Here is a 26,814-nt window from a genome sequence, read left to right on the forward strand (position 1 = left end):
GAGAAAGAAGGATTAAAAGTCAATAGAGATAAAATTCTTAGAAATCAGATGGGTCTGTTACAAAGCCAAAATGCAGCGTGGAAGAGAAGGAATTAGACTTCAGGATAAATTTAAAAATTGGAAATTTCAATTTTTATATTTACAGACAGATGCAGTAATAAGTTAGAGGTGCTAGTATTCTGCAAACAATTTTAATTAAATGTTCTGGAACTTTAACTCGCAAAATATAACGGGCAATTGGAAAAATTCGAAGGATAAGCATGCTGTTTTAGTTGCCATTTTCCATGGTTAATATCAACTCTTTTACCCTCAATTATAAGCACATAATTCTTAACCAGAAATCTTTCATCAAAATACAAGTCACATATTCGAAATTTTCTTGTTTTATTTAGTGGGCTATAGTAAGGCTAATTTTATAATACGAAGCAATTTGGCTTGCGATGGGCGATCAGGTCGCCATCTCGTGATAAATTTAATATGTACAAATAAATAAATTTTTAATTTTTAATTTAGGATACAGTGTTACGTTTCATTGTATTACTGTGTAGATACTACTGTATTCTATCCTTAAGCCTCATCTAGTGTGATGGCAGCAGTTACACTATTGACGCTTTAGAATTCGTACGTGCGTAAAAGTTATGCGGGAAAATTTAGTTCTAAAATTGACCACTGCGAATTTTCGCGCTGCTAGCGGCAAGAAAACACAATAATTGCAAGATGAGCGTGAGAAACAATACAAAATTTGAAGCAATAAAGCACATGCTGCGATAAAGACGTTTAACTAATTAATTTTCGCCGTTCTTTTTGGTAATTGCATATGAGAGAAGTAATTCGAATGGCATTCCATAAGCTATGAACATATTTTACATAACACTCATTCATAGCACATGTGCACTATGCGCATGATACTTTTTTGCCGCTCGCGCTCCACAGTGCGCAATGATGAGTTTTACCACCAAACTTTTCACCGCGAAAATCTTTTCCGTATGTCCCTGATAATTGTATATACAGTGCCAACTCATTAAGGGTTGCAGTGTTCTAATTACACAACTATCGCCTATAGGCCCAACGTACAATTTCGTGAATCTCAATGGCTTTACGTTTCAATTTCATTCAAATTTCTAACGATTGCCAATGAAAGAAATCACTTTTTTATATCAATATATCAATATCTTTTATTAGGTACAAAATAGTACATGCCCGGTACCGCAAAGCATTGCCGGGAGTGGAACTGAAATGTGATATAACACGTGGTGGATAAAGTATAATTGATTACAGGAAACAGTACAAATACAATAAGCAATGTTCAAATAGGTGAACAGTGATTACAGGATAAAGCTAAATGGTTACAGAATATAATGAGATGATTACAAAAAATATACAGTAATAAAATAGCAAATACAGAATGGTTACAAAAATAAAAGTAAAGATAAGATATAAAAAACAGGTATAATACAATAGTATATACAATATGATACAAGTGCAAAGGTACGGTATACATTGTAGGGTTGAACACAATTAGAAAGACAGTCAGTCAATCCCTTGTGGTGTTGGTTGCAATCCTCGAATAGTTGTGAGCGAGTTTTTGAAGAAGAGGATAGAGATCTTTATTGTTAATAAGTTCGTGGTGTGGACAGGGCCAGGGAATGTTCATATCTTTGGCAGTGATCTCGATGGCTAGCCTATCCCGCTCAAGACACACACATCTGTACAAGTAGTGGTCTGAACCATCAACCTCCCTGCAGATGGCACAGAGAGGGGAGTGTTTGCCCGTGAATCTGTGGAGATAACTAGAGAATTTACCGTGTCCAGTGATGAGTTGGATAGAGTCAGGGTCAATGGTAATCTTCTGGTTAAGGTACGTAGTGATGTCAGGAATAAAGTTGAAGGTAGAATTGCTATGGTTTTGGCTCCAGGAGCTTTGCCAGCAGTTAATCAGGTCTTTATGGAGTAGGTTTTTAATCGTAGACAGACTGAGTTTACTGTAAATGGGTTGGAGTGAGTTGTCATTCGCGGCCTGCTTAGCAAGCTGGTCAGCTCGCTCGTTGCCGATGGTACCCTGATGTCCTTGGGTCCAGCTGATGTAGTATCGGTTGCTAGAGTGGAGGACGGCTTTTTTGATGGCAATGGTTATGGGATGAGGTTTGTCGCTGTTGATGAGAGAGATAGCTGACTGGCAGTCAGTGTAGATGGTAATCTTCAGGTTGTTGTAATACTCTTCAATCCAGATTATAGCTAAGTGGATTGCTTTCAGCTCGGCCTGAAAGACCGAGCAAAGACTGTCAAGCTTAAAGCCCTGATGAAAAATTTCGGAATTGTTACCATAAACAACAAAGGCACATCCAGTATTGCCGTTGATTCCAGAGCCATCAGTGTAGATGTTTAGGTCAGAGTCCATGGGAGAGTCAGTGATAATATAGTCGTTGATGTAAGGAGCAGGGAGATCAGCAGTAGTGCACATGCCCTCATACCTGGCAGCAGGGATAGTGAGGCTGGTGGTGTGTATGTCTTGCCCCATCTTGAGGCTCCAAAGCTGGTACCTATTGTTGATGATATCAGTGATGGGTGGTCTCTTGGTAATCACCTGAAGACTAGTATTGGGAGTAGTTCTGTAGGCTTTTGAAATGAGGATGAGGCCTTTGCGCTGCGAAGAGATCAATTTCCTGTGAGAATGGACCTTCTTGGCAGCCCATCCCCAGCTGCCACAGGCATAAGTAATGATGGGCATATAGATGTAATCGTAGATGACGCCCATAGCTTCGGAGTTTAGACCCCACTTCCTGCGGGCAATCTGAGAGAAAGCCTGAAAGATTAGGTTAGTCCTGTTTGTGATATATTTAATGTGATCGTCCCAACCAAGGCGATGATCCATCCAGACTCCAAGGTACTTAATAGATTTTTCGACTTTGATGGAGTGGCAATTCATACGAATGGTAGGTGTACGAAGGTATAAGTTCGGATGGCCGGGCTTGTTGAAAACAACGCACTTTGTTTTATTTGGATTGAAGTCAATTTTATGTTGTATTCCCCATTCATGAATTTTTGTAAGGATCTCATTGCCTTTAGTTTCTAGGGCAGCACGAGAGTTGCCACCTACGATGACCAGAACATCATCTGCATATGCGATAGTGCAATCCTGGCCAAAGTTCTTCTGTAGAAAAGTGTCAAAAAGGAGGTTCCACAACAACGGCCCGCAAACGGAACCCTGGGGGCAGCCGCGGACAATGTTTCTTTCGATGTGTTGAGTCCCCTGCTGAAGCACGGCCTTCCGCTCGTTAAGATAGTCTTTAAGTAGATAGTAGAGATTTGCTGGGCAGTTAATTTCTTTCAACTGATGAATAATGAGAGGCCACCAGGCCGAGTCGAACGCCTTGGAGATGTCGAGGCTGGTGGCCAGTACATATTTGTGGGTATCAAGGAGGTGATTGATGTTGTTGGTGGCTTGGTAGATAGCGTCGCAGGATGATCGCTGACGGCGAAAACCAAACTGAGAATCACTAAGAGCGTTGTGAGATTCAACGTGCCAGGTTAGTCTATTTGTAATAAGGCGCTCCAACACCTTGCCGAACACGGGAAGAAGGGAGATAGGTCTGGCCTCATCAGGCCTGCCAGGTTTTGGTACAGGTATTATTTTCGCTGTTTTCCACTTGGTAGGGAAGGTCCCAGTTTGAAGACAGCTGTTAAAGATGTTGGTAATTTGACAAGGGATGAGGTTCCATATGACCTTAGCCAGCCTACTGTCAATGCCATCGATGCCTGGCGCTTTGTTCTCTTTCAGGCTAAGGAAGGCCTTATTGATTTCATCGTGAGTGAAGATGGGAGAGTTTTCGGTAAGAATTGGATCATTCATACTTCTTCTGATGAGCTGATGCCAGGGAGTATCATTGTCTAGGTTGTCGGCAATGCAGAAGGAGTTCATCTGTGCGTCTAGGATGTCGTGGTAGTTGCTGTTGGCTGCATCAGAGTTGTTGTTAACCAAAAACTGTGTTTTCCTAAGTTTGTTTGTGCAAAGTTTGGTGAGGTACCCCCAAGGGTTACTCGAGGCAGCGGTGCAAAATTTCTTCCATGACTGTAATTTAGCTATCTTAATTTCATTTTTATATATTCGTTGGTGGTCAAGGTAAAGTTGTTTAAGGTTGGAGCGACCTGGATCAGAGCTGCAGTTTTGAAAGTTTTTCCTTAGTCGGTTATTTGTTTTACGAAGATGGGTAAGCCTGTCTGTCCACTATGGAACAGAACGGTGCCTTGGAGTAGACTTCGGAATGTATCTGTCGCAGGCTTGTTGGATCAAATTGATGTTGTGTTCGAGAGCACTACTTGCTTCGTCCCTGTCGTTGAGATTGCACTCGGTCATGTTGGTGTTCAAGAATGTCTGAATATCATTCCAGTTAGCGAGTGCGAGGTTGTAGTTAACTTTCGGGTAAGAGGGAATGTTGGCAGTGCGGTTATTGTTAAGAAGATTGAAGGAAATGTATGAGTGATCACTTAAGCTGCAGTCACCAAGGACCCTCCAGTTGTCAAAATCAGTAACACAGTTTATACTGCAGGCAGTAACATCTATCCAGGTGTCGCCCTGATAGGAAGTGTAAGTAGGTTCGGAGAGGGGGTTGTTCAAAACTTGAAGTCCGTTGTGGGCGATGAACTCCCCGAAAACCTCTCCACGTTGATCTAGATTGTCGCCTCCCCAAGCAGGAGAGTGAGCGTTGAGGTCGCCGGCGAGGATTATATTAGCACCTGCAAAGTTGTCGATGACTCTCTGGATGCAGTTAGTTGTTGCTTCAACGTTGGTTTTCCGGGGACAGTAAACATTTATGAGAATGTATCTGTTGTTGTTGTAAATGAGCTCGCAGCAAATGATATGATCGTCGGAAAGGTTTTTGTAATGCAGGATGGAGAGGTTGGGATTAGTAACAACGGTGATGGCCCAAGGGTAAGCCTCTGTACCTTTAAATACTGTGCAGCAAGTCGGAAGGCAGGCTTTGTAGTTGTAACGGCAGTACGGTTCCTGTACAAGAATGATGTCATATTTGTAACTCTTGGTGGCAAGGAGGGAGGTGGCAGCGATTCCTCTCCCCAGGTTAATCTGCAGAATACTTATATTGTTGTTACGGTTAAGATCCATAGTCGGTTCTTTCTATGATGTTGTTTTTGACCCGGAGATAAACAGAGCAGGAGCCTTCACGTGCATTGTGGGTAGTTTCGTTGGCTTTTTCAAGGTGGCAGTTGATGCATTTTGGGGTCGAATCATGGTTAGAGCACTCTCTATAGGTGTGTTCACCCATACAGTGGCTGCAAGTGGGATTTTCCATGGCACAGCTTTTGGCATTGTGTCCAAACCTGCAGCACCTGTAGCATTGCATAGTAGGGACAAAATCAGCCACCCGGCATCTGGACCAGTCTAAGTTAAGTTTGTTACAAGCAAGGAGTTGTTGTCGCAATTGGGGGGAAACCTCCACAACCCAGTTGGAGTAATGGCTGTCACGTTTGCCCGTGTTAAATTTAATATTGAAGTTTGCAGTAAAGTCTTCTTCATTATAAATTTGTTTGAGCGTATGGTTTTGATCATAGATAATTTTGGTTAGTTCATCACGGGCAATTTCTTTGTGAACAGAGAAGATTATGATATGTGGCAGTCTTTTCTTGGGTCGTTTAGTCTGTAAATCGGGTATGTTGTCCAGAATGGTCTTTTCAAGTTTTTCGACATCCTCTTTGTTATTCACATCTATCGCTACACCTCCAGATCCTATACGCCGAATGCGGTTAACTCCGATGCCGAGCCTGGAAGGCTGAACTTTTTCTTGTAATATTTTACGGGTAAGATCACTGTTATTATTTTCTCCTTTCTTGTAAACAAGAAGGACTTCTTTGTTTTGTTTGTTAAAATTTATACCACGTGGGGTGTTGACTTTAATGCCGGATTTAAGGACACTGCTGTAGGATGGAGTTTTTGTATTATCTTGGCGACTGTTAATCTGTTTAAGATTGGCAATCAGTTCCTCTGTATTCTCCTTCGTCGCAGTGATAACTTGATGTAGGTCTTCCTTAGTGGGTAGAAGAGCCAGTTTCTGTTCGATTGCAGCAGTGAATGTGTGCTCTCGAAGGGTGGATTCAGCCATACTAATCACTTTGGCAAACTGTTCAGTGATGTATTTTATATGCCGAATGCTATTAATATGTCCATTTCGGTTGCCATTGCAGTAAACTTTTACCTCGTTGAGAATCGCGCTGGATTTGTCTAAGAAGTTAGTAATGGCGTCCTGAGCCATACCGAAGTGTAATATGTATAAAGGGTGAGAAAGAGAGGCCCAAATGCCTTAGGTAGCTCTGCACCGCTGACCGGAGATCAAGGAGTGCAGAGGGGAAAAGATAGGATAGCTAAAACTAGGTTAGTATGGATACAACACACTTACCCAGAGTATGGAAGTTAGTTGCAGTGTTGCTAGCCAAGGAAAACAATGATGCAAAAGTTACTTTGTAATCCAATTAGGGGTGCTAGAGGCAAGTCCGAATCACAAGAAGAAGGCAGTTCACAGTATAGTTCCAACAGGAAGAGCTGAAAACCGGATCCACACCAGAAGGGCCGAGAACACCTGCCTATAAGGGACCGGCTTACACAGACGTAGGCCAAGCTAGCTGGGCCAACGTCAACATTGGCTACCTGTCGCTGTTGTTCCACAATGTCAACAAGACACCTGTTGTCACGTGAGGGACCTGGAAGACAGAAGAGGTGTAATGAACTGGTCCAGCACCCAGGCTCCATCTAAACAAACCAAGAACAGATGCAGAGGTATTCAGCTATCCCAATACAGTCTATGTTGGTTAGACAACTAGCCCTAGGGCCGATGCAGTTTGCCAAGGTGACACGAGTTATTTCTGTCGCATTCTACTTTGATTGGTTGAGAAAAATGATGGTGGGATAACGGTAGTAATTGTTGATCGATTCTTTTTCTATTGCAACTGCAGTTGCAGTGACCCAACGCAAATCTATCAACTGCTGAGTGGATGAAATTGCTAAAAACTGGTCGCGGGCTCGCGCCTCACCAACGCACTAGCCATGTGGATTTTTCCGGGTTTTATACACGTGTCTAACACCTAAATAGGGAAAATTTTTCCAGAAAAATTCTCTCGGGAGGCATCTTCTCTTTGGAAAATCGCTCGTGTTGCGTTGCCTGATACCAATCCAATTCAATCCCTCTGAGGATCCACAGAGTCAATAAATAAATAAATAAATACAATCGCCGTAATCTTGAGCGGCATTTCGTGGTCATTTTCGGAACGACTTATATACCGCCATTTTATTTTTCATCGCATGAATAATTTTCTGAAATAAATAAAGATCAACGAAAAAAATATATAAATTCGATATTAATTAATATTTGTATGTATATAGTTAATTCTTATTGTAACTAAGTGTGATCGCTCATTTAAGCGATGCAATCGATGAAATAATTTAAACAAACAAGAATATCGAAATTTAAAAATTATTTAATATTAATATTTTAGTTAATAAATATAAGCATCAGAAATTTAATAATTTTAATTACGAAAAAGAAATAAATATAAAATGGCGTTTTTATAGTTATGTGTTTCAATTGCCGACTTCCAGAGGGCACTAATTTCAACAAAGCGCTATATTATCGTTAGCATTTATTCTTTTAAAACTGTTCATATTATAATCGTTTATTAATAATTATTTATTTAAAAATTTATTATACTTATATTCGAAGGTTAAAACTCGAATTCGTTATTTAATTTCGGGTTAGGGTTTTTTTTAATAAAATTGATCATTTAAAATAATTTTCCGGCAGGGGGCATCTTGTGCGCCTTTTAAAATGGTGGCCTTGTGATGCTGGAGACAGAAAACGTTTAGGTATTTAGTTGAGAATTGAAACAATAATAAGTATTTTCAAGGGAAAAGAATGAAACTATTCGACATATTACCAAAAACTATGGATTTCGAAAATATAACAACAGATTTCGAGGAAAATGGAACGGAATTGGAAGACATTCCTACTTCTTTAATTATAACGAATGTAGACATCTCAGTCTACAATGATGAGGAGCAAAAGGTAAGTGATGGCGACTTTTTTCCCTTATTTTCTCAATAATTCGTCATGAATTAAGCTTTTAAATGACCCATTTAACTGACAAATATTATTAACTCCCTTTAAAAAGTGTTGTCAGAGCAGATTACAAAATATTATGCACCTGGCAGCCTTCCTCAGCATCAAATGGAACATATTTTAACGTTTTATGTAACAAAAATTACACAATTCTTCTTTATATGTCAATGATGACTACCTACAACTTTGGAGTGTGTTGCAGTTGAAGTCTACTTTAAGGGTGTTAGGTGATTAGTTTTTGCTTAAATTGAAGTCAATTTATCAAATTTTGGCTTGTTTATCTTTCCAGTTTCTCGAATTTTGCCTTTTTTAATGTGAAAGTGAAGTAGTAAAGACCGTGTTCGAGTTTTAGTGTTGCTGCAGAGATCATCCGGTGATGCGCTTGATGCGTGCTATTTTTAGAATAGGAAACCCTTATTTTTTCAATAATTTGACATAAATCAAGCTTAAATGACCTGTTAGCATTGCATCTAACCGACAAACATCATTAACTCCCTTTTAAAAAGTGTTGTCAGAGCAAATTATCAAATATTTTGCAGCTGATAGCTTTCCTCGGCATCAAATCAAACACATTTTAACATTTTAAAGCATTTTACGTAACAAAAAATGCATAATTCTTCTTCATATGTGAGTGATGCCATCTACAACTTTGGTGAGTGTGTTGCAGTGAAGTCTACTTTAAGGGTGTCGAGTGATGAGAATTTGCTTAAATTAAACTAAATGTACCAAATTTTGACCTGTTTATGTTGCTAATTCATTGCATTTTGTCCTTTTTAAGGTATAAGTAAAGTAGTAATGACGTTTGGGTTTTAGTGCGGCTGCAGAGATCATCCGGCGATGCGCTTGATGCGTGCTATTTTTAGAATAGGCTGATTGAATATAAAGAAGCATTATTTGCATACATGTGAAAGTTTTCCAGAATTATTTACAGAAAGAAATATTATTATAAAGCTATTTTAATCACATTTATCTGAGAACTGATTTAATTATATCAGAGTTAATTAATTGAGAATATATTATTCTTGTTTAAAACTACAATGAAGAAATGAATTTATGTAATGAAAATATTCAATTTCTACAATTCTAAATCGTTTTTAAAGATTGCATTTAAGTGTAGCCTTACTTTTAAGTTGTATCATACAAGATCTTGCAGTTATATCTGTTTTGCAGCTTAAATCTGTAATAAATTATACATTTGAACGTAAGGTAATGAAGTCTGAGATGTAACAATAATGAGAAATAGATGTGTAGAAAGCTATCGTCGGATACGTTTTCAAACCATTCTGGTTCATCATCAGCTGGTTTTAGAATGAAATGATGATGAATAGATTCTTAAACTAAGTGATGATGAGACAGAATGGCCTGTAAATATTCTCTTGATGGTAATGTAAACTTGTATGCCTACCCGGAGTCTGTTTCTTGTTGTAATTAGTTTATGGAGTCATTAGTTTGTTTAATTGATGTGTCATAATCTTTTAAATGAGTTAGTGATGATGATTAGTTTCTTAAATGGTTCTTCAAGTAAAGATGAATGTTTTTATCTCTAGAATTTTTAAATTAACAAGTTTACAGTCTATACTTACCTTGTATAGTCAAATTTAGACACATCTTTACTTTTACTTCATAAAAAATTTTATTTAAAAAACCTCTTAATTATGTGAATAAGCATCTAATTTATTCCATTTGTTTGATGACGAAACACGAATAATTCATATGCTTTTTTTAAAAATATTCTATTCGTACTAAATATAATCTAAGTAAATTAAGTAAAAATGATCTAATTTACAATTAAAATTAAAAATAAATTATAATAAGCCTACATAAACTTTTTATCGGAATCTATTTTTAGTAATTTTAATTATTTTTAAACACATTTTTAATAAAATTTCATTAAAAGAAGAGATTTTTCTATAAATATATATATTTTTATTTGTATACTTTGTAATTTAATAAATTTTTAAATGATGTTTATTTCTGTTGATTAACGAAAATGTTTATATTTATGATTACGATTCTTTATTTTTGTGTAATGATGTCATGCAGTCGTTACTCAAGATCCCGTGCCCATTGTGGGTTCGGTTAGGACTCAATGGGATGTGTGGGCAGTGAGGAACAAAGCCCAACATATCCAGACCAATCGTTCCAATAAATTCCTTCGGTATTTCATCCGACCTGTTGGTATTTGATTCTGAATCCCTGGAGTCGTAGGCCAACGCCTTATCTGTTATTAGTCACAGATCGAGAATGGAATGGTTAATTACTATTAACGGTTATGCAACATTATAAATTAAGGATTCATTATTCCCGCTCCTTGTCTTGCACACTAAAGAACAATAAGCAAATTCAGAAACAAACGATTGTATTTGTTTTGAGGCACTTGGTCTTACAATGCTTCATTTTTGAGACTGTCGCCCCATTGAGTCATCAAGTAAAATATATTTTTGGTTTCCAAAAGCAGCATTTATCTATGCTTTTGTAAATTATGTTGGTTTTTTTGTTGTATGAATACAATGCATTTTAGATGTCTTCTTCATTAAATTACGCTTTGATTCAAATATAACAAATAGGCCTATAAGATATATAATATACTGTATTTTGGATATGAATACAAGCAATTCACAACCCTCTAGTTGTGTAATATTTAGAGAGAGGTAAGATCAAGATGTTATATTCTAGTACCAACTGAAGTCAATGAGAAAAGGTAGAAAATTGTTTATTATTAATTATGTGTAAGGAACAGGCCTTGGTGAATATGAGTGTAACAGTCAAGTTAATACATTTTTTTTCTAAAAGAGGTAAGATCAACACTACTATGTCCTTATTGTTTTACATTTCTACGTACAGTAGACACCCCTATAACACGGGTTTATATAACACGGCAAAAAATTTGCGATTGTGTTCATATAACATGCTAAAAGAGACTCGTATAACACTGTAAAATATATTGCCTACTCGTGTCGCAACAGGATTGGTCGAATCTGGACCAATAGCGGATATTGTACAAACCGTTGAGTTTAAACGAGCAGCGGACCTACTAAAACCCATTTATTATTTAACGGCCATAAAAATTATTTTTTATTAATGATGTCTCCAAAGTTCGGCGAATTTTTCACAGAAAAATAACTTATCGGGAAACACACGCTTGCCGTTCAACGAGCCACTCCGCGACGAGAACAAGCTTAAGCAATGGCGTCATTAAACGGTGCACACTCGGTAAGTAATCCTACAATTTTTTGTTTATAGCATAGTTTATATGGATTATTTCCAAAAAATTATGCTTGTTTTGGAAATGTTGAGTCAGATTAGTCTAGAATCGGTTAATTTTATGGAAGAAAACCTTTCAAACAGCCGTAGCCCCTACTGCACACGTGCCTGGCTGTGATTGGCTCACGTATTTAAGTGACTCGTACAACATGGAATTCATACAACATGGAATGTATCTACCGTGTTATAGGGGGGTCTACTGTATATAGTTTTCACTTGGACCTTGTTTATTAATAAGACTTATTATACTGGTGTAGTTTCTTATTAGCAAAGAGAGCAGATTTAAGTCTAAGCAAATATCTTTATTTTCACTTGCTTCAATATTTTCATTTCTTCGGATGTTTTCCCTGATATTTTCATCTTCCACTTAACCAGAATTTTGGCTGTAGATTATTTAAAATTCAATATCAATTCTTTTTACAAGTATTATTAAAAAACAAGGTCTAAGTAGATAGTATATACACAGTAGTGTTGATCAGTTTGTGTGTATGTGTAATTCAAAACAGACTAACATACATGGTGGATTAAAAGTCAGTTAATTTAACCATTTCCATTGATTAAATTATAAAATATTTTTACTTGATTTTAAAAAGGTGCAATTGAATTGTTTCCGCTATTTTTTTAGATGAATATAAACATTATTTTAAGCTGTACACAACTCATATTTTGTGTATTTGGAATGTATGATACAAAATAATTAAGGCACTTTTGAGCCACCCTGTATGAAAATAGACAAATTCATAAGTAAGAAAGTATTTACACAAATTCTTTTTTCCTGTAATTTAAAAAATTGATGTATTTTCATCATACAGAATTTTATTTTTAGGAGCATTACGGATTAATCGTTTATAATATTTTTAGCTACGTACAGATATAATATTTTTAAAATTTAAATTGTGCGTTTTGTAGATAAATATCTATTTTAAATTTATCTTTGATCTCACTTTATACGCTGTTAATATCTAAATTGCATTTGCATTCTATTTTTAAATGCATGCCGCTAAATTGTAGCGACCGACGTGCGACTCGTTTTCAAAAATGTCTTCTTAAAATGCAGTAATTTGCTTCTTGATATCGACGTTACTGATATGTTACAAAGTGTTGTCGTTTTGCAAAAATGATTGTTTAAAACAATTTCTTTTGTAATATTGTTAGTGGTTTCTCTGTGCTTGTACAGCATGGTGAATCTTTCCAAACTATGCCCTCAACTTATGCCCTGCAAGCATTAAGAGGGCTTTTATCACTTCGTCCATGCTTGGCTAAGCCCTCAGTAGATTGGTTTGGCGGCAAGATACGGAGCTTCGGTCTAACCACTTTCAAATATTTGCATATTCAACTCAAAATTTGGCTCTGGGAAGGACAGGCCAACACCTTTAATGCCTACTCCACATTATTTATTATGATAAATCCATTAATACGGATGTAACTTAATGAATTGTTTTTGTGTAAACTTTGCTGATGTGTCATATTAAAATTAGTAAATCAAAAGCTTTTAGTAACAGTCTTTACCAATCATGTCAGATGTTGTTGGATCTTCTGTAAGCAGTAGGAAATCCAAACATTAGTGCAGTCAGAGGTGCTGTTGTCTAACCTCGTTTGGAGCTTAACAGTTTCGGTCTATCTTAAATCTACTTTAGAACGAGTGTTTGGCAAACCAGGAAAGACGTCGGGCCATAAAGTAAAGCCGACTTGGGAAAAACCACACAAAGTGGAAGTAATAATGTTTGAGAACTTTCAATTTCTCTTTCTCCGTGACCTATTTTCTTAATTAAATAATAAAACTGTTTTGACTTTTATATCAAGTTTAGTGCTTTTTAAATTGAAAATGGATAACAAAATATTAGAAATGATTTTAAAATGTAACTTCGAGCTGTCATTCTCAAAATAAAATGGAAATTTTTGAATGGCATTTTGTCTTTCCTCTGTTGCAATGTTATCTGCTATTTTACCTAAATTTTTAAATATTTTTCATTTGTTTTGTGTAGTTTGAAGTAGTGCTATGCGACGCATCGATGCGACATTGGCACATCGATGTTTTTGTTTGTCAATGCATCGACATTCCGATGTTTGGCTACTTCGGGTGCATGTGCGAAGCATTCTTCCAAAGTTTGGAAATATTTTAAGAAAAACAAGGAAGGTGATAAGTCTCGGTGTTCAGTTTGTCTTAAATGGCTTAAAGTTACTGGCAACACCACAAATTTCATGCAGCATTTGAATCACCATGGAAAACCACTCCGACATAAAAGAAATCGCGAGGCAATAGACGAACTGGAAAACTAGGCTGAAGTTGACAACCACCAGAATGGTCTAAGTAGGCCTAGCAGCTCATGTTTGTCAACGTCGTCGTCTACACGGTCAACAATCAATGAATGCTTTAACCGATTGTCTGATTTTACTACTGGTAAGTGTAAAATGTAATTATATTACATTTAATGAGTGAATTTGCCAATATAAAATTTTGTGAACTGACTTGTGATGAGCGGACAGACACCCTGAACCACCGAAAGTTACATGGGCACAACTGTACACTTTAGCAAGGATTTCAAACATACATCATACGTGCTAGGAATGACTTATTTAACTGTCACACGCAGCTGAATACTTGTGTTCTGTGCTAAACAAGTCGATTGTTTTTTGGGAAATAGACAAATCTAATATTGTAGCTTGTGTAACAGATAATGCTGCAAATGTTAAGAAATCTATTGAGCTGTTTATTGGTAAGGAAAAGCATGTTTCTTGCTTTGCGCATACATTAAATCTGATGGTGCAAGATTCCTTAAGACAAGTACCTGAACTGAACATAATACTAGACAAGGTAAAGTCAATAATCACATTCTTTAATCAAAATAAAAATGCAACACAGGAGCTTGAAAAGGAACAACTAAGAACAAACTCGTCGCAGAATGAAAAAGGTTCTGTGACGTTAAAATTAATTCGGCACGTTGAGACTCGGCGGAATTCGTATTTCTTGATGATTGAGAGATTTGTACTACTAATTTTGTTACACTAACATTGCAGAAGTTCCCATGGGCACCTGACATGCTCTCTGGTAGAGAATTAAGTGCTTTGAATGATGTGCTTAAAGTACTTAAACCTTTTTATAAAGTAACTAATGAGATTTCAGCAGAAACTCACACTCCCATCAGTAAAATTATCCCACTTTTAGGGTTAATGTTTAATGCACTTTGCGAGGTTTCTACAGAAACAAATGTGGGAAAGAAGTTACTGGAAAAATGTTTTGGTAATCTTGATTTCCGTTTTAAATCCACCGAGACGAAGTTAGTATATAGTGTTCCCACAGTACTAGACCCAAGGCTTGAAAAGCTAGATTTTAAAAGTCCAGCATGTTGTGCAAATGCAATTAAACGTGTAAATGCAGAACTTTGTAAATTTCCCTTTGCTGAGGCTCATATAAGTTTTTGCAATAATGCAGAAAATCAATTTGAAGAGGATGACCTTTGGTCATCCAGAAAAATTGATATTAAGATAGAGAATGTTAACACGAATGCAACTTTAAATTCAAATTTTAAAACTTCTTTTTTACATGTTCCTATTGTGCCTCACAATAGTAATGCTCTGGATGTGTGGAAATCCATGAAATTTTTTAACTATAATTTATGTGAACTTGCCATGAAGTGGTTTTGCATTCCTGTCACTTCAGTTCCAGCAGAAAGATTATTTTCCAAAGTTGGAAATACTATCAACTAAAAGCGGAGTTCTTTAAAGCCAAAGAACGTACAGAAACCTCTAGTTTTAAATTCATTGTCAATTGAAGAACTGTATGCATTGGAACTGTAATTGAACTATACAAATTGAAAATAAAATTAAGTTTTGTTTTTCTTTTTAAATTGTTTGAGTTTATCTTGATTGAACATCGATGCCCAGTGGAACATCGACGTTAAAATGAGACGTCGCCCGGCACTAGTTTGAAGGACGACAATCGCTGTAATTTAATAGTAAAGACACAAAAAAAAAAAAAAAAGAATTTAAATTCTGCTTGGATGATATTAAATGCTCTCTAACTTCTTTACGACACTGTTTACGACCACCGTATTAACTTTGCGTGGCATTTCTGCTGTATTTACCAAAATAAAAGCCAGCATTCTTCGAGGTGTATGCAATTTTTAAGAAATTTAATTTTAAAAATTGATTCTTTAAGACGTTTCTAGGCAACTTTGATCCTTCGTCTTGTCGGAGTAGAACAATTACAGAAACCGAAACTAGAATAGTTATTTTTCGTTTCTTAGTATTAATCATTGAAAATGAAATTGACATTGCCTCAGATATCTCGAAGATCAATTTAAGATTTTGTTTGTAACAAGAGATGGTGCCTGTGTCAATTTTCTTCTTTATACTTCATAGAAAAACTAATCTCTTCAAGATTAGAAACTTTAGAGAGTATCTAACTTAGATATATTTTTTTTTTTTTTTTTTTTGTGTTTGTATTCTTTCGGAAGGAGTTTTTAAATAATGATGCGGAAAGTTTTGATTGTTCAATTTAACCTGTTTTTCTAGATTTTTTTTTTTTAAAGAAAAATTCACCCAAATAAAGGAAAATATTCAGTGTGCATACTTCTCTGCCTACCACTACCCAGACAACACAAGTGAACAGTTACTATGACAATTGCAATAACTCAATTGAAAAATACTAGAATTTACCTGGAGAAGGGGAGGATGTTTGCCTCCTTTTTTGTATGCTTAACTAAAATGATTAAAGTATCTAATGATGCCCAGTTTAAGCCAAATTAATAGTAATTATGTGTATCATACTTAATTTTTCATTATTTTATCATCTTATCTTGTTGATTGAATCGCTCGCTTTACAACTCGGCAATCCGGTGGTGCCCAGTCTTTTTAATCGGTGTGTAAGGTAGGCCACAGATATTTCATACATACAAAAAGTACACCTGTTTCTATCCATATTTCTATCATAATTTCGCCCGTCAAATATATTTGCAGGCTAGAATAACATATACCACGAGCCACAGTTTGGGCTCTGCTGCACTAGTCTACGACACTACTGATTGTCAAAATTGAATTACTTAAGTTTATTCTGTCAGCTTTAAAGAATTACTGTGTTAAATTTGTGTAGAATGGTTTATTGAGGTGGCAGCATATGGCGTGTTTCTTAAATGGCAAGACTACGAGCCAGGAAGCTCGACCGTACGCCATCGAATGACCTATTGTCATAGCCTAAGAAGCCTGCATGCATTTTATAGTTACACAAAGCATTGAGAATGTAGAACAAATAACAAAAGTTTATGAAAAAGGATAGTAGTCTTGCTTACAAAGGAAGATAATTTGAAGATAGATAAAATGATAAATGATGTGGAATACAAAGGTTGAAATTCATCAGTACAGCTGACTTCTTTAATTTGGAATGAGATGAGGAAGATGATGTAAATAAATGTAGAACAAAAGTCTCATATTCTATTCTAGACAATGCATTTTCTTTTTTTCTTCTTAGAAACATCTGAGAATGAGTTAGTACACTGAAACATTTAAGGTAAACATGTCTGATTTACATAGTCTTTAACAAACTAATAAAATGTTCCCTGCGAGCTTTTCTTTATGTGGATTCACTAAAGTTTATTTTTCTGATTTTTATGAAATTTATGTAGCAAAACTAAGCTTTGTTCAAGTCGACAGATGTGTAATTATGCCAACAAAAATATAAATTACTATTTACAATAATGCTTAGCTCTCTCTGAACAACAGTTCTCATCAGAATTTAACTTAGCACGGAGTCCAGACGGTGTTCCAGATCAGTGTGTGTGGTTCTCGGGGCCGTCAAGGAAGGAGCTGGGGATTTTTCACCAGATCCAGAGAAAACTTGAGCCAGTAGTAGTTCCTACTCCTATAATATTAACATTAATTTTACTAAAATAAAATCTTTCTTTAAGGCTGCTTCTAATTACTAAAGAAATGTTCTATGTATTTCGTTTGTTAAAAGAAATGGCAAAAGGGATCCACTGTATTCCATGGCACGTACGAGCTCCAATATTCTAGCCAGTGTAAAGTTGCTTGCAGGAAAGACAACCGACCATAAAACTTGTGCTAACTCAGACTGTCCCTTATGCAGAGAACAAGAGTCAGCAACTCCCTTTCTAAGAGGAATTGTTAAATTTCTAATAATGTAAAGCCGCCGTTACAGCTATTGGTAATTTTTACAGTGAAAGGCGTTTTGTTTTCTAAATTTCCCAAGCTCATTATTTATACAAAGGACAATTTTCATAGCTAATAACTTTCATCTTTCCATAAAATATAAATTTCTTTGACAGTTTTAAGTTCTGAAAACTAAGACAATTGTTACTTTATAACCTTTGAGACGTTAATAATGTGATTATGCTTCTGGCAGGATGTTTGCAGAAGCCTTCGTTTACTCTTTGTGCGTGTCAGGGTCGCCGTTTTAAGTATCCGGACAGTGCATCTGCCGATCAATAACTTTAACCAGTTACGCAACAATATATGATGTCAAAATTTATATTTTTCTGCTGTTTGTTTTTGAGGACAACACGTTCTTCTCGTTTTTCTTAGAATAAATTTCGAAACGTGGCTGACTTTTTCTGTGTGTCGATCTCAAACAAGTCTTTATCGTAGTTAATAACTGGACGTCTTAAATTTATTTAATGTACCGTGTCTTAGCATCTATTCATTAGCCATGCTAAGTTTAGAATGGATTACTTGTATTAGTAACTCAATCTGCACACCAAAATAGTAGATTTTATAAATTACAACTAATTATCAGTATAATTATGTCTCTTGTCATCAGTTTATTGGTTGTCCGGATTATATCTAACCCATTTTTAAATTGTTTTTTTTTCTTATATAAAGTGATGCATAATCAGATGATGACTGTAATTAATTAATTTGATTGCAGTGTGCTTTGTGTATCCATTAAATGTAACTTATGATTTCTGATTTGATATTTGGAATTCTTGTTGCGTTCTTTATTTACACAATATATAACAACTTATATACACACTACTCTATTCTATACAATTAAATTGAGGACAAAGCAGCTAAGAGGGTGAGCGGAGAAGTGACATCAATGTCTTCGAGTGGTCGGGTAGAGGTAACGGAATAGGTCGGATGGAGGTTAGCCGACGACCGTTAAACTGTCACTAGCAGCGAGACGAGCTAGTTGTTGACTGGCTAGCGAGGGAGAATTAGAAGAATTTCATGCTCCTAGATTCTTTCTTTTTGTGCTATTACGTGGTTGGTGGGTTTTGTTTCTCGAGCTTCACACCACAGCCATTATCCTCCAAAGTTTTTCTTTCTTCGATTTACCTAAAGAAGGAACAATTGCTTCCATTACATTCTTAATTTCCACAAATATTTACATTTATTTTAATATAAAATAAAAGCTTTCTCTGACTTATTTTTATACTTAATTTTTGCTAGTACAGTAGAGCTTCCTTTATAACAAAAGTTCGGTTAGAATTATACAAAATTTTATTTTCAACTGTAAAATTTTAATGGTAGTAAACTTCACCCGGAGTTCGATCAAAACTAAATTTTGGCTCCAGAACGGAACTGTACTTTTAAAGTGAGAAGCTTTTGTCGGCACGTTTTGTCTGCGTAGAAAGCATTATTAGTTCGGAATATGTCACGAAAGTATTGTGGAAAAATTAGATAAGAGGGAGAGTGCTTGTAAAATTCATTTGTACGAATCGCTTTTTGATTTCATTTAGAAGAATTGGGTTTCGTTTTTATCATTTTAAGTTTAAAAATGCTTTGATGCTAGTTTTTAGTAGATGATGATGATGGATCAGTTAAGCACCTTCGTAAGCATGCCGGATCAGATCTAATTTTATGAGCAAATTTCTTTTACATTGATGAAAAATTAGCACTATTAAATCAAATTATTACCTAATAACACGTTTAAAATAATTATGTAATTATAATTTAAGTATCATTTGTCCGAATGTAGCTTTATCCGAAACTCCAAGATGAATGCTCCTATTCAAAAAGTAACTTGATAAATCTTTGTTAATTGATAAATTTTATCTCATATTTTTATTATTTAATAGATAAATTTATCATGAGTTACAAAAATATCACTTTAGATGGCCCTTTTCGGAGAGAGTGATTCCTGGAATGTAAGCCAAGCCTCGCCACTTCAATTGAGATCAAATGTACCTTCAGATTTCATTCTATTATCTCTCTATCCAAATGTCTCATTTTTCAAGTTACTCGAGTAGAAATTTTTGCGAGAATGTGTGTAAAATGACAAATAAGAGAAATTTTGGGTGATTATCTCTACATTCTTGGATGCGAGGAAGAGGAAACCTAGCTTCTGTTTCCTTGGGATGCGGATCATTCTGTTGCATCTTTCTCTGCATCCTAATGGAGTAGAAATTATGCTTCCCTACTGCAGGCAGCATCAGTTATATAATTTACATAAGAAATAATATATTCTTAATAGACTAAAATCCTTAAGTATTTACATCATTAGAAGACAGTTGCTGGTTGACTCCAATTTGAAAAAATGCCTTTTTTTTCTTTTTTTTAATTAAAATTTAATAAAACTTAATAAAAGTTGAAATTCCTGTTTCCTACTTTTTTTTCTGTTGGTTAAGAGAGAAACTGCAATTTTCTCTGATTAGATTATGTTCAAAAATATTCGAAGATAACGAATTCATCAAAATTCACGGACTGCGTTATTAAATGAATTAAATGAATAAATTTGAAATCATTTTAAAACTTAAGATTTCCTTTTCTTTTTCCAGTTTTATTTTATAATTGCCCTCAATTTTCGTCTTTCACTTTTATTGACGGACGGCGGAAGATGCCGCGCAGCCGTCGTCAAATACTCTCCTTTAACTTATTAGTCCAACAATTTATGGCCTATATAATGATAATAATAGGCACGGTAACGAGACACTTTTTATTTATTTATTTTTGTTTTATTTTTCTTTTTCTTTTGCCAATTTTATACCTGTTTCGTCATCTTCCGTCTCTAAACTCTCTCCTCTCTATTCTTTAGATGGAGAGGGGATTTTGGAGGCAGAGGATGAGGAAGAGAGACTTCAATTCTAAAATATATTCAAAATTATCTCAGGATACAGGATTTTGATCCAGATTTTCTAGCTCTGACTTTATTTTGAATGGCTAATTTTGATGTTGTTACATATTTATTTAATCAACTGACAAAGTATAATTAAAGCATCAGAGCACAATTTTTTTACTTGTTAGAGTCTAAACATGCTTTAATTAAAGTTCTCTTTTAAATTGTGATTCCTTTTTTTATGGAATATTTGTTTTTACTTCAGTTAGTTAGCTTTAAAGACAAAACTTTCCTGATGCTATTGGAGTAGACAGGTTTTTAATTTCTCAATCTCTTTGCATCTTCAGACCGTGATGCAGAGCATTTATCTGTTTTAGTAGTTTTCAGTGTGTAATATGTATTTATTAATTAAAAGTCACTATTAAGTGTGATAATTGATTTGGATAGTGGTAAATTATCTGCCGCGCGACCGGATTCTTGTCATATTTTCGAGTGAAAACTAATGGCAAGTTGCAGAACCATTAACGGTCATAACTCACAAGAAAGAAGGCGATCGTTTTTATATAAACTGCCGACGTAGGATTTCGGAGACTTCGGACAAATCCGAAGCTCCAAATTCAATTTTTCTTCTTAAAATTAGATTTTTTTTTTTTTCCCCCCATCCTTACTTGCAGTTTTGGAAGTTTTTCCTTGAAATTTTGTCTTTTTTATGCTTTACATTCAAGTTTATGGTTCTTTAAGAAGAAATTTTCTTTGTTTAGATCTTATTAATTATAACATGTAAATGCCCTATTATTTTCCTTATTAAAAAACTGTGTATTGAGTATTTTGTTAAGCATTTATACATGTAAAATGTTAAGAATATCAAACTATAAAGCCTTAGTAATGGTAAGACTTTTAGAAACTTTGTTTTTTTTAGTTTACAAATTGACAAAAATCATGACACAGTTCATAGGGAATGCCTTAAAACTTCTTAGATACATTTATTTTTTTAAAATTTAGTTTAAAATATTAAGATATAATTATAATTTGCTGTTTAGAATCGTGATGCGGAGGAGCAGTTTCAATTACGATGCCGTAAAACCCGGTAAACCGGAAGATCGAAGCCGATTTCTTCTGTAATTTCGAAACTTTTTACGAAACAGAGCAGTTTAACCGTTAGTTAGGTTATTAAAACTTGTAATTAGGCAATTATTTCTGCTAGATTTTAAGAAAGTGGTCCAGAAAAGCTACCTGTCTTCAAGCTTAAGTTGCACTAAAGAGATGAGTGATCACTTGTGGATGTTGCTTAACCTGGATATAACATTTTTCTTTCTAATTATACACAGTTTGTGGGTATATATTATTATATTATATGTATATTGTATTATATATTATGTAAAAATGTAGAAAATATAACCTTGTCTCTACTCTTAAGTACAGTTGAGTAGTGTCGGATCAGAGGTGCGGATCCTAATCCGTCACTTAACCGAGTTTCTGTAATCAGTTTCTACATTAACAAGCATTATAATGTATGATTATGTGCTTATGTTTGTTTTTATTTATAAAATAAGGAAATCTGTAAGAATTTTAAGCCTAAAGTGGACAAATTTATGATACTCTGTAGCAAAACTTTGACTTTTAAATCCTCGAAGCAACTAAAATGCTTGATTTTAAATGTTTTATACTAAAATTTTTGGATGTTTTTAATAGTTTACTAGTTTCTTTTCTAATTTAGTCATTTCTAAGTTTAATTATTCAATTTTTTTTAATTATGTATGAGTGGTTTCATTACTTAAGCATGAGCTCAATGCCGAAGGATGTTTGTTAACAGAGCAATGCCCTTCAAAAAATATCGATTTGTCATGAAAAATTGACATATTAGAAGAGTTATCGAAGCTAAAAAATGAAAGAAAGTTATGCAACGTCGTTTCCTGCATTTATTCGTAACTTATATTACGAAACAACTCCTATCGTTCAAGCGTAACAAGTTAATAAGCGTAGACCAGACGTCGCGGTTACTTTAGAATTTTTATACTCTTGTAGGATGTAAAATTCTCATTATGGAAGGGAATTAATTTGAAAGAAAAGTTTTCGGAACATTAAAAATAACTTTTTTCGATTTAAATTTTATAAGTTGAAAACGAATTTTTAACTTGAAAAATCGATTTCTCCAGCATCCCTCCTGCATCATCTCCGCAGCATCACTAGATATTCGAAACGTAACCTGGCCGGATGGCGGTGACAAATTTTAGGAAAATAACGATAGATATAAGTTTTTGGGGCCTTTCTTTAATATATTAAACGACATCGGCCGGTAAAAATGGCGTAGAAAGTGAAAAATTTGAGCATCTTCCCATCCATCCGGAGCGGTAAGCAGTCAAGAAACGATGCGAAAATGTTGAATAATAGCATAAATGTGAAGCATAATTCGTCATATAAGGCTATGGAAACTTCCCATGAGCATTTTTCATCATATTTTCGAAGGTTTAGCGTAATCAATTTTCTCTACTCGCCATTTTTTTGCGTGTGTGTGTGACGTGCTTCATGTTACACACACAATATGTATATTTATATACAGAATGGAGACTTTAGGATCTGTTTGCCACCCTTTTAACGTTTAAAACGTATAATTTGAATGGAAAATTTCCTGTTTTCTAGCATTGTATCGATGAGTCAAGGTGATTTAAATAGAACTTAACGGTAGAGTGACGTTCGTTAGAGGGTGACGTTACACATTGCGACACTTTCTCTTTTCGTTCTCGCCTTTGTAAATGATACAACCGTACGTGTTTTTATTGGAAATATCAATAAAACCGCGTTAATCCAGTTAGCAGACCTCCACGTTCACCTTGAAAAGCGCGAGAGGTCACGGAAGTAACGTCACGCGATGACCTTTCGTCGGCGTTATTCGGCGAAAATTTACAAATTTTCCTCGTTAAATCGAATAAAAATACGTCGTCGGAACGTTTCTATTGCGTTTAATTTAAGATATTTTCGCAGCAAAATTTTGATTTTTTGGCGTATAACCCGCGCACCCATCTCCGTAGATGCGCTCGAATTCGCGCTTTAAATTGCCAGAAACGGAAGCGAATTGGGGGGAATTTGTTGCCTAGAACGTGTTTTATTTTAAGAAAAAATTCCCTAGTTTAATATTTAAATAGGGAATTTTTAAAACTGTTTCACGCTCCACACCAACGTCGGCATTCGTAAATGGCGGCGGGAGGGGGGGTTTCGCGCCGCGCGGGGAGTTCTAGAAATTAAATTTAAACGTTTAATTGCATTTAAAATTTTCATTTCTAGAAAAGACATTTTAGTCTTTTTTTTTTCAAATTGAGAAATTGAAGAAAGATAATTAGATTTTCTGGCCATTTTTCTTCTCCGCGCGCCAGCTCTGACGATAGGGATGCGATGGATGCGGATAACGGAGATGATAGGGATCTTGTAGATAGGATGGCGTAGACGATAGGATTCGATAATATGAATTTCGATCGAATTTCGGTTAATGGATGATGATCATTCTTCTCTTCCCCAATCATTAATCTGAAGCCGAAAAATTGGATAGGAGATCCACACTTTCTGCTGCGATTTTCGTCACGTCTGTCCACTTTTGTAGGCTCGTAACTTAATTTTTTTTTCTTAGTTTAACCCCTAAATTACGTCACGGGAATTCGGGCGCGTGTATTTTCGTGCTTTGTTGTCCAAAAATTCTGTTCGTTGAACTTGAATCCCGGAAATCGATGAGATTAACATTCGCGCATCGATCCTCTCGAAGTTCAATGTAACTCTTGGCGTATTTTAATGTTGTTTTTGATAAAAATAACTCGAAATTAATATTTATGAGGAGTATTGTTTTTTTTATTTATTTAATTCGAATTTAATGGAATTGGAACCGAATGAAGTCGATATTTCGGGTGTTAAGTCTAGCAAGTTAGTGGTAGGTCACAAGGAAACTCCTGTCTGTTACGAAGATTCTGTATGGGAAAATTGGTAGTTACTGACAGAATGTTTACAGATTGATGCTGGAGGATGTCTTTTGAGGGATCGGGAATATTCCCCCCCCTTCCCACCGCATCAGATGCTCCTTGAAGACCTCCAGTTTCGGTTATTGCTTCCTTTCCTTCTACGTGAATTATTCATGCTAAAGTTATATAAAATTTAAAGGATGAGAATCGTATAGGATACCCGAAATTGTATCTTTTACGAGCCTTCTAAGGTGTTCAAGCCACGGAAAAGTTCTCTGAAGGATCGATAACGTGCTGCTTTTTTGAGAAGCGAGAGCTCTTTTCGCCCTAATTTTATATGAAATGCGAGAAAATGAAGCTTTGCGTGACTTTCTAGACCTTCTTTTGTTGAATAATTAGCATAGAAAGCGCGAGTTTGGCGTAAGAGTAACGGTTGGAAGATGCTGGAGAAATGTGAGGAGTTGAGGGACGGTTCGGTTCGTATCGCGTTGGCAGTGATTTCAACTAGTCGACCGCGAGCTACTTTGTTCCACGCTTAAATGGGAAGTTCCTGGCTGGAAGTGACAGGAAAATATTCAAATCTCAACGGAACTTTCGCCGATTTAAGTGTTACCTTTCAATTTTAAGCTTTATTCTTCCGTTTGGAATAATGAATAAGTTATCTTTTGTTCGATGATTAAGTTTTAGACGGAGAAAGGAGGAGTCACGCCATACGATCATCAGGCAATCACGAGAAATGTTGTGATTTGCGGTTTGCATTTTTGTCTCGAATATCTTAGTGAAATCTGCTGGAATCGCGCGATCTTTTCCTCCATTTTTATCGATTTTCTTTCAATTTACAATGCCGATTTTCTTCAGTTTTCTTTCTCTGATTAGATTACATCTGTGAACGTCTTAGTTTCAAAGCTTCTATGTAGATATTGAGTTGCCAAGGTGGCATGGAAGCTTTGGTACTTCTCTATAACTCTTACATAGGTAAGAGCTGTGGATTGGTGTAGGAGATTCGGGCAGGTGTAATTGTGCGCTTCTAGTCTGGTGGGAGTTTTGGGTAGTGTAAATTGTGCACTCCTGGGTTGGTAGAAGAATATATGGTGCATATTAAGTCGGTACGTGACTACAAAGATCTAAATTCTGCACCCTTAAGAGTATGAGAGGTAAGGACAAGTGTAAATTGTGTGTACTTAGCGAGAGAATTTGCCTATGCATTTAAATTGTAGAAACGTCATTACAACTTCTTATATTTAATTAGATTTTGTATCGTCGACAGGCTCGGTTCGAAGCTCTGTTTCGCCATTTCGAAGAAGAAGCGACATTCCAGTACTTCAAAAGTTTTCGTCGTGCCCGTGTCAACTACAGCAGCCCCGCATTTGCAGCTAAGGCAAGAATCCACTGTCACAAACAGGAAATGGGTGATAGTATAATGAACTGCTACTTTGCGCAGGTAAGGAAAACAAAAAAAAAAAAAAACACTCCTCCCCTCCTACCGCTTCCTAGTGAATTTCCGGTCTGACTCTTTCACCTTCCAGCCTAAAACCGACACGAAAGACTCGGATTCGTCGGATTCCTACCTACAGCCACCATCCCCCGTGCGCCAGTTCCTCATCTCTCCTCCAGCATCACCACCGGAAGGATGGGCTCCCCATCCGGAAGCCGAACCCACCGTCAATATGGAGCTGCTGGCCGCCATAGCGAATTTAGGACCAGGTAAGCTTCCCGCCCGTCCGTCTGTCCGTCGACCTTATTTTTTAAAAAACAAATTGTCCTGTTTTAGGAGAAACCCACGAACTTCACCCACCTTCGGAATCCCAGCCGGGTATCGTCGTACATGTCTGCGAAGATCCGCAACCCCCTGGTCCTAAGTTAAAAATAGTGCAAACTAGATGCCCCGAACGGTCATCGTCTACAGATTCCGATTCTCCTTAAGGGGAGACGTCGTTAGTTTTGTCCACCCCGTTCATCGTATATTTTTGGTTTTTCTGTTTATTCCTCTCCTCCCCTTCCACCTTCGACTGACGATGAGGATGGCGACAACGATGAGAGTTAGGAGAAATTTATCCATGTACACACACGAATAATATAAAATATATATATATATATATTTTTATTTTAAAAAAAAACTCACTATTTTTGTCGGAAAGTGGAGAACTTTATCGATTCCCCCTGAGTTAAGGCATTAAACAAGTAAAAATAAACGAAGACAACGATTTATTTTCATTCTCTCCTCTCTCCTCTTCCACTGCGATGAGGAGTAATACAAATTAGAGGAACGAAGTAGTTGTTCTGTTGTCTCTAAATATATAATTATATACATATATATATATATATAAATTGGTGATAATTCGGATGTAAAGTTTTGTTATTTATTCAGTGTTTATGTATAGACCTACATTGGATAAAAATAAACCATGGTAGAATTTAATCTCCTAGTCGACGTTGTGTGATGATCATCATTCATCCCGACTCATCACCATTT

At 35.9% G+C, this 26,814-nt stretch overlaps 1 protein-coding gene across 1 annotated transcript; it reads left to right on the top strand.

Annotated features, from left to right (window-relative positions):
* Window positions 1-7,817: 7,817 nt before the first annotated feature.
* On the top strand, window positions 7,818-26,767 carry sra (RRM_RCAN_like domain containing protein Sra). The gene is made up of 4 exons (XM_067268680.1): window positions 7,818-8,069; window positions 25,609-25,782; window positions 25,868-26,045; window positions 26,113-26,767. Exons 1-4 carry the CDS (start codon window positions 7,920-7,922, stop codon window positions 26,262-26,264), a joined length of 654 nt encoding a protein of 217 aa, XP_067124781.1. The 5' UTR covers window positions 7,818-7,919; the 3' UTR covers window positions 26,265-26,767.
* Window positions 26,768-26,814: the final 47 nt, after the last annotated feature.

This window comes from Centruroides vittatus, unplaced genomic scaffold, assembly GCF_030686945.1.
Source record: "Centruroides vittatus isolate TY-2023 unplaced genomic scaffold, ASM3068694v2 contig_1078, whole genome shotgun sequence".
Taxonomy (NCBI): Eukaryota; Metazoa; Arthropoda; class Arachnida; order Scorpiones; family Buthidae; genus Centruroides; species Centruroides vittatus.